Source organism: Arachis duranensis, chromosome 4, assembly GCF_000817695.3.
Source record: "Arachis duranensis cultivar V14167 chromosome 4, aradu.V14167.gnm2.J7QH, whole genome shotgun sequence".
NCBI lineage: Eukaryota > Viridiplantae > Streptophyta > Magnoliopsida > Fabales > Fabaceae > Arachis > Arachis duranensis.
The window spans coordinates 7211908-7221231 of NC_029775.3; the positions used below are offsets into that span (position 1 = coordinate 7211908).

Sequence of the window (9324 nt, forward strand, 5' to 3'; positions counted from 1 at the left end):
TCAATGGGACAATTGTTCCCACACTTCTACACATAAATTCGTTCCTATAATTTGCAGCAACAGCAACAGCAACAACAACCTCAACGGCAAAAGTACTATTAAAAATTACCGTCATCACCATCAGAACTACAACAAGGCCTAAAACAACCACATTTCCTCATCCTCTTAATTGCACCACATCTCCTCATCCTCTTAATTGCACTGCCGTTTTTCTGCACATATAACCGCCTCTGAAATAAAAAAATCAGAAATGAAACAACGTTTTTAATTGGACTGCAAAGTCCGTAGATTCTGGCAATGAAGAATAGAAAATCATCAACAAAAGTGGTAGCGTTGACTTGTTGAGCGACAACAATGTCCTACGACATATACAACGGAGAGGAAAGAGGAGAAGTACGATCAAGAGGACTAAGGCACCGGATTTTAAGTACTTGTGAAAGTTGTAGTAGTGTTGAACGAGAAAGGAGAGAGTGCGTTAGGGAAGGGAGAGGGAGAGGAAGTGTGCGATGGGAGGGGAATGGAGAGTCTGTGTTGGAGAGGAAGGGATTAGAGTTTGGGAGATGGTTTGCCAGATTACCAAAATACGATGGTCATGTTAGCGTTGTGCTTACTGAAAATTTGCTACGGCGAGTTTAGGGATACATTTGTCAAATTTTAAAATCTTTTAAAGACCATTTTATCAATAACAAAAATTAAATACCATTTTATGAGCGCTAAAATCGTTTGGATACCAATTTAATATTTATCTTTATATTTATATATAAATATATATAAAATTTAACCTCATTTAAAATATATTTTATATTTTAATATATCCTACAAATACTGATTTAATAATTAATTTTTAGTATACACTTACATGCTTAATAACAAAAATCTTTTACTTAAATCATTGTACCTTACAATTACGAATTTACCACTCACGCTTATAAAATAATATAAATATACTAAATTGTATCGAACACTAGTATTTTCATATCAAACATTTTTTTTAAATAAAAGAGTTGATAAAATAAAAAATAAAATTCAATTAATTTAAATTAAGATAGTGTAAGATATAATAAAATTTATAAATTTAATAATAATTATTTTTATTGATTTACTTTATCAATTTCTTCTATTTAAAAAACATTTGTTTACCCTGTATTCTCACACTTCGATGAGAATTAGTCTCGTGGTTGCTTTATTTCTTTCACAAGAAGATAAGTTTATATATAGTAAATCAATTTCATTTTCAATGATATTTTTCTTTCATCTAGTTCAATTTGCAATAATTTTTCTTTCGTTCTTACGTTCAAACAATCAAGTAATTAACAGGGACACTTGAAAAAATATATAAGGTTACTCAGTGACGAGTCAAAAATATATAGAGAATTCTTTTTTGCATAGATATATTTTACACTTTGAAACTACACATACATACATACATATGTTGATTGAACACACTAACACTATATTAACTTAAATAATAAAATATTAATATAATTTATCTACTATTATTTTTATATGGTTACATATAATTTTTTTTACACGTATTCTTAAACAATTATTCAATTATTTATTATTTTCCTCTGTATTGTGAAGTCTAGTAATTACAATATTTAAATATAAAAAAGTATCTTAACCAAAATCATTGTTACAAATAAGATCATTTAAGCGTTAAAATAAAAAAAAATACATAACTTTAAAATATATAATATTACTAGATAGATGAAATGCTTTATTATTTTAATCAATATTTTTCAAATAAATATTTAGAAACTAAACTTAAATTTGGTAATTAACTAGTGTCACAAAGTTTGTCATCATAGTTTATTGATTTTTCATTATTTATTTTGAGTTTAGATTCAAAATCAAATTTAACAAGATAGATATTATTATATGTTAATTTTAATAAATTAAACTTATTATTTCTTTTCAATAAGTCAAGCATTACAAAATGTACTATTTGCTAGTGGCTTGTTATACACGTCATCTTATATGCAATACAAAGACCAGGTCTGATGTACTCTTAGGGTGCTTTGGTGAGTGTTCTATTCTCTTCTAAGACCCCCAATTCATAATGCACTCTAAGTGTTTGATTAATGTCCTAAGAGAGAGGAGAAACAAATTAAAGTTGTTCTTGTTTCCACCAACTTTTAAGATAAGAGAAATATAAGAGACATGTCTTGAGGATGATTTTTAAGCCAATTTTTATATCAGTGGAGATTTATCTCAACGTCTTTATTCTTTTTGTCTTATAACAGCTATCAAATGTTACTTCTTTTTTAATCTATTTTTATTTGGCTCTTATTTATGTGTATAAAATAATGGTTATCTCCATGTTAGTCAAAGCTTATGCATGTTTGATTGTTTGTTAAATTAATTTAGTTTTAGATTTAGGCCTGTTGCCTTACCTATAGGCTATGTTGATGTTACTATGCAAATAGGCAAGAGAAGATTTAAAAAAATTGGCAAGTCAACTGAGGCAAGTGGAGAATTTTGGAGGTTGTGGGGGGCAGATAGTTAGGTTGGTGGAGAAATGTTCAAAACCCCGAGAAAGTCACATTTCAAGGTATTGTCATGGATGATTTCGTGTACAAGGCAACATATCATGTTTCCATGATACCCCCATATAATATAATCTTATTTATAAAGCTCAACTGCCGGGAAGTTTCAATATTTTGTTGAATTTGCTCAAGTTTACTACATTGATGTGATTATTTAGTTTTGACTTAATCCTATTGGCAATTCGTTTTATAAATTTTTGTTTCAAATGATGTAGGAATGCCCTGTTTTTCTTGCTAGTGGTAATTCTTAATGATATTACCATGTAAGAATTATTCAAATTGTTTTACCATGTAAGGTTTAACATCATGAGACAGAAACTGCATAAAAAGAAAACATATTTTAGTTTGTTGACTTTTTTAGTTTGATGTTAGAGGAAGTTTATATTTTGCAACATAAGATAGTTAGACTTACAAGAGTAATGTGAGTTTTCTGTCCTCATTTGAGTTGATCATGGGTGAAAGAATTCTAATGTTCCTACTACTCATTTTCAGTTCTTTGTTAGTTGTCACAGCAAGAACAGCGAATCGAGATTGTAAGTTTGGTCTGTTGTGTCAGTCAGATACTTTCTCCTCATCCAAATGGCATTTTCGATATACACATTGTACAATTAAGAGTTTATAGTCTATAGAGTTAGGTACTTGGTTTTTCAACTTTCTGTCTCATGTAAGTAGTTAAGAAGTTAGAACAAACCAATTCTGTGTATAAGTTAGAACAAACCAAGAAGTAGTGATTGAAATTTGCCTTTTAATTATTTATTTATTTATTTTTGTTTCTGATGCAGACCAAACTCTGCTGGCTCTAAAGAATGAGTGGCAGAACACACCACCGGATTGGGAACGCTCGAATGATCCTTGTGGCGATGGTTGGATTGGCATTGGGTGCATCAATGGAGCCGTTACCTCCATGTACTTTCTCTTCTTTTAAGTTCTTAGTGTGAATCACTAACTTCTCCAGAGTTTCCTTTTGTGAGGTTAACATGATTGTTGGCATTTCCAGAACACTGTCAAGCATGCATTTGACCGGCCAGCTTTCATCAGAAATAGGAGGACTATCTGAATTGCGGATTCTGTACGTGTTCTACTTTAGTCTTGTATTGTAATTCTAAATATTGAATTTATCTGAAACAATGGTCACCTTCCACCCTATTGCTTGAAGATTTAATCTCCTTTTTACTGATAAATTCCCTGATTTGAGTTCATTTTTCTTTGTATCTTGTTCTTGAATCAAGTTAAGAATATATCCAAATCCAATTATGCTTGATCAAACAACTCTAACAACGCACTTTCTTAATTTGTCTTCTAGAATTCTTACTGGCTGTGGTTTCAGTGGTACTATACCGGATACAATTGGAAATATGCAACGGCTTGCATTCTTGTAAGAATTGTTTGCTTGATTTTTTGGAACATATATCAGAAATAGGCCTCTTTATTTGTCTTGCTCCTACCAACAATAGTTTGTTTGATGATCAAATGGGTTAATTTCAATCACAGGTCTTTAAATTCAAATAACTTCAACGGGCAAATTCCATCCGCTCTTGGTAATCTCACAAATCTATATTGGCTGGACTTGGCTGAAAACCAGCTTGAAGGGCCTATCCCAATATCAAATGAAACTTCTCTTGGTCTGGATATGCTACACAATACAAAGCACTTGTATGTGAAATCCATTTTGCTCTATTTTGGATGATATATAATTCAATCCTTCTAATACATTTCCATTATCTACAGTCATTTTGGGGTTAACAAACTTTCAGGCAATATTCCTCCTCAGCTTTTTAGTTCAGACATGTCTCTGATACATGTGTAAGATCCATACCAACAAGCTAATAAACTAAGAGATTATTACGAAAATCAAAATTTTGAATTTTTAGTAATTTCTTTTTATCAGGCTTTTTGAAAGTAACGAACTTACTGGCAATATTCCATCTACACTTGGACTAGTCCAGAATCTTGAGGTGGTGTGAGTATCCATATCTTCCTAATGTAAATTAGTAGATAGAGTGCATGTTTCTTTTTTGTCTTCAAAATTTTCTTTTTGTGACTGCAGGCGCCTTGATGGTAATTATCTAAGTGGACCTGTGCCTCCAAACGTTAGCAGCCTTACAAATGTTAGGGATTTGTAAGTAGAGAAAACTTGAACCCACTTTAATTATTAATATTATTATTATTTCATTTTTATTGCTTTCTGTTTTCCCACAGAAGGATTTTCTGTTTTTATTTTCTTGTTTCCTATTTTTCATAGTTTCTTCACAAAAATCTTGAATAGAAAACATGGAAAACAAATAGAGTCTTTATATTCTGACCAAACTCCTTTAAAGTGAGGATTGAGGAAGTTGGTAAAGTGAGAAAGTGAGTGTCTAATCACCATTATATCATGGTAGTGAGGCTCACACATGATAGAAATTATAAATTCAATAGTGATTAACCCCTTACTTCGTCACTTTACAATTCTCCTCATGATCTTTTTCCTTTATATTCCAAACAAATTCTCATTATTGGTATAATATTGGTATCTACTGTGATGAATTTGTAACTTTCCTGATAGAAGTTTTGATCTTTATGTTTGTTAGGCTGCTCTCCAACAATCGCCTATCTGGTCCTCTTCCCAACCTTACTGGAATGAACATCCTCAACTTCCTGTAATTTCTAAATCATTTGGCTAACTTCACTTTTTTATATATGTGCATGCTTTGTTTTTCAAAGTGAGTATTAATTTTATAGAAATTACTACAATATAGTTATTGACATCATTTGGCAGGGATGTGAGCAATAATAGTTTTGATCCATCAGAGTTTCCACTATGGTTAACAACTCTACCATCTTTGACAACAGTGTATGTCTTTCTTTCTGCACTCTCTCTGCTATCAACTTTAATCTTCTCTGTTAGGTTTCAACCATTTATTGCTTATATTATCATTTTGTACGGCAGAAACATGGAGAATATAAAACTTCAAGGAAATATTCCTGTTTCATTTTTCAGTTTGAGCCAGTTACAGACAGTGTGAGTAGCAGCCTGTTAATTATTGACTGTTGATAGTTCCATTTTATGATGAAAATTTAGATATAGCTGTGAGTAACTGCTTCTTTATTTCTTTGTGACATGAATAGGAATATGAAAGACAACCAGCTAAATGGAACATTAGATATTGGTACTACCATCAGCAACCAACTGGAAATCATTGATTTGCAGACCAATTTTATTGCTAAGTTTAATCCAGAAATTAATGTATCCAATGTGGAAATAATGTAAGCCATAACTATTGTATTACAGTAGGTACTAGGTAGTTTTTTTTCCTTTTTTCTTTGCTTTCCTTGTCATATGGTTTATTAATGAAAACATATATCTTCAGACTCGTCGATAATCCGGTTTGTGGAGGAGGATCTTCACAGGATTATTGTTCCATTCCACAACAAAACAACATGTATACAACACCACAGAACAATTGTGTGCCTGTCACCTGCAGCACAGATCAGAAAGAAAGCCCTAACTGCAAATGTGCATATCCATATACTGGAACTTTAACTTTCAGGGCACCAACCTTCTCTGACTTGCAAAACAAGTCAATCTTTGCATCTTTGGAGTCGTCTATGATGCGGTCTTTTCATCGATATAATCTACCTGTGGACACAGTTTCTGTGAGCAATCCAAGAAAGGAAGCATTATACCTTGATTTGAGTCTAGAAGTGTTTCCATCCGGCATAGATCGTTTCAACCGAACGGGGATTATCAATATAGGCTTTGTGCTTAGCAACCAGACATATAAGCCTCCTCCCACTTTTGGACCATTTTATTTTATTGCTGATGATTATGAAAACTATATGAATGACTCAGGTAACACTAAATGAATCAGATGATACATATAGTAATGGAATTAACTATAACAGTGCTCCATTTTTAAACTTGATTTTTTTCTCTTGTGATTTAGTATTCATCAACTCTGAAGGATCCAATAAATCTTCAAAAACTGGCATAATAGCTGGAGTTTCTGGTGGTGTTGTCCTGGTGATATTATTAATCATTGCAAGTGTTTATGCCTTGCACCAAAAGAATAAGGCGAAAAGAGCAACAGAGAAAAACAATCCTTTTGGTAAGAGAACTTAAATGTCCGCTCTGCTTCTTTTATTGCCAATTCATGGAGCTAAGATTTTTTTGTGTTTTGATCTCACAAAATGCAGCAAAATGGGATGCAGATGAGAGCAATAATAGTATCCCACAGCTGAAAGGAGCAAGGCGCTTCACTTTTGAAGAAATTCAGAGCTACACCAAAAACTTCTCACAAGTCAACAGTATTGGATCTGGAGGATACGGGAAGGTGTAGAATCCATCTAGTTTATTTCATTTCTCTGGGTATAATCCTTAAAAAATGAAAAATGATATTTTTTAAAGAAAGAACTATAAGATAACAGATTCAATCATAGTGTTTAGGGTCATTGATTTTCCTATAAGATAATCCTTAAAAAATGAAAAAATGATATTTTTTAAAGAAAGAACTATAAGATAACAGATTCAATCATAGTGTTTAGGGTCATTGATTTTCTACATTGATTTTCCTATAAGATAATCCTTAAAAAATGAAAAATGATATTTTTTAAAGAAAGAACTATAAGATAACAGATTCAATCATAGTGTTTAGGGTCATTGATTTTCTACATTGATTTTCCATTGATACCACCACCTATCTCATAACTGTGGTGCTCTATACATTGTCAGATCAATGATACGGTTAATTGATATTGGCAGGTTTACCGAGGAACTCTTCCAAACGGGCACCTTATTGCTGTTAAAAGAGCTCAGAAAGAATCAATGCAGGGAGGGCTGGAGTTCAAGACTGAGATTGAACTTCTATCAAGGGTCCACCATAAGAATCTTGTTAGCCTTATAGGTTTCTGCTTTGAGCAAGGAGAGCAAATGCTCATTTATGAATATGTTCCCAATGGCACTTTGAAGGATACTCTTTCAGGTATAAACAAGTGCACTAACCACATTGCTAATTCGAGTAGCAAATAATGATATACTTGAACAGAATAAACTCACATGCCACTCAAAGATTGAGAACATGTGTAGACTATTCAGAAAATCTGTATGGTCAGAATAAAGTGTTATGTAAGTATATGGGGGATTTGTGAGGATAAAACTTGTAGAATTCACTATTATTCTGAGTATCTTCTCTTAAATATTCACAAAAGTACCAATACTTGATTGGTTGGTTGTAGTAGATTTTCCTTCCTCTTTACTACTTGTCTGAGAAGGGGAGCCCTGGAATAATGGTTGAGTTGTCTCTGTGTGACCTCAAGGTCATGGGTTCAAGTTGTGGAACCAGTCACTGATGTAATTATCAGGTTAGACTGCCTACATTACTCCTTTTGGGTGCATCCCTTTTCCCGGGCTGCACTTTACTACTTGTCTTAGGCTCGTAGTCCACAGTACAGAAAAAGATAGGGTAGGAAGATTCATGTCCGCTAAATAGCCACAGAAATTGCTTAATTTGATCAAGGATTGGCTATTGAGTGAGGTGTAATAGTTTATTAACTTTGCATGTAATATAAATATAACACGCGCATATGGTCTCTGCAGGTAAAACAGGAATAAGATTGGACTGGATTAGAAGGCTGAAAATAACACTTGGTGCTGCCAGGGGGATGGATTATCTCCATGAGCATGCCAATCCTCCCATCATACATAGGGACATCAAATCCACAAACATATTATTGGATGAACGTTTGAATGCTAAAGTTTCTGATTTTGGACTCTCCAAACCATTGAGAGATGGTGAAAAAGGTTACGTTACCACTCAAGTCAAAGGAACAATGGTTTGTATCTTGTGCTCTTCTACCTTTTGCCAATTAAACAAGAGTTCAATTTTGATATACCGATAGTATAAAACGTTTTACAAAGTTGTCCAGTCACATCCGTTCTTTTGAATCACTATTCATGCAATCAATGTAAAGTTATTTTTGCTAACGTGACATTATATAATTGAACACACCTGTAAAACTGTTTTACACTAATAGTGTATCAAAATTAAATTCATTAAACAAAGACATGTATAGAAAACTATTTCAAGACTCAATTGTCTTCTGTGGCATCTAATATCCAATCTTAAATGATTACATTACAATTAACTTTATCTCCTAATGTAGGGCTACTTGGACCCGGAGTACTATATGACTCAGCAATTGACAGAAAAGAGTGATGTGTATAGCTTCGGAGTACTAATGTTAGAGCTGATAACAGCAAGAAGGCCGATAGAACGAGGAAGATACATTGTGAAAGTGGTTAAGAATGCCCTAGACAAGGACAAAGAGTTCTATGGCCTTAAGGAAGTCCTTGATCCATCCATTGATTTGGGAACAACACCCCAGGGTTTTGACAAGTTTGTTGATCTTGCAATGCAGTGTGTTGATGAGTCAAGTTCTAGCAGACCCTCAATGAACTTTGTGGTGAAAGTGATTGAGAACATGTTGCAGTTGGCTGGTTCCAACCCCAATGCAGAGTCTGCATCCACTTCATCTAGTCATGAAGTAAGCAAAGGGAGTTCTCAACATCCTTACAATAATGAGTTCTTTGATTCAAGTGTTGTGATTCCACGTCCTTAACTGTTGATGAGGCTGTGTATATAAATGCATGTAGGACTTCTCTTTCAGTAGTTGTTTGAAGCTTGAAAGTAACTTGTTGAGAAAGTTATTTAGATTTGTCTATCTTACTTTTATTTGAAAGAACGAATTAGTGTTTATATTTTTTGTTCATAAAAATTAAACTTATTAGATTCTTGGA

At 33.0% G+C, this 9324-nt stretch overlaps 2 protein-coding genes across 2 annotated transcripts; both read left to right on the forward strand.

Annotated features, from left to right (window-relative positions):
• The first annotated feature begins 2944 nt into the window (after nucleotides 1-2944).
• On the forward strand, nucleotides 2945-3649 carry LOC127746592 (leucine-rich repeat receptor protein kinase HPCA1-like). The gene is made up of 3 exons (XM_052260428.1): nucleotides 2945-3082; nucleotides 3332-3455; nucleotides 3547-3649. The coding sequence occupies exons 1-3, from the start codon at nucleotides 3001-3003 to the stop codon at nucleotides 3647-3649; spliced, it is 309 nt and encodes a 102-aa protein (XP_052116388.1). The 5' UTR covers nucleotides 2945-3000.
• A 209-nt stretch (nucleotides 3650-3858) lies between these two features.
• Nucleotides 3859-9324, forward strand: LOC107482994 (leucine-rich repeat receptor protein kinase HPCA1). Its single transcript, XM_016103591.3, has 15 exons — nucleotides 3859-3924; nucleotides 4041-4202; nucleotides 4278-4352; nucleotides 4438-4509; nucleotides 4597-4668; nucleotides 5120-5188; nucleotides 5308-5382; nucleotides 5479-5550; nucleotides 5658-5795; nucleotides 5900-6381; nucleotides 6476-6637; nucleotides 6726-6862; nucleotides 7291-7510; nucleotides 8125-8360; nucleotides 8691-9324. The coding sequence occupies exons 1-15, from the start codon at nucleotides 3905-3907 to the stop codon at nucleotides 9144-9146; spliced, it is 2448 nt and encodes an 815-aa protein (XP_015959077.2). The 5' UTR covers nucleotides 3859-3904; the 3' UTR covers nucleotides 9147-9324.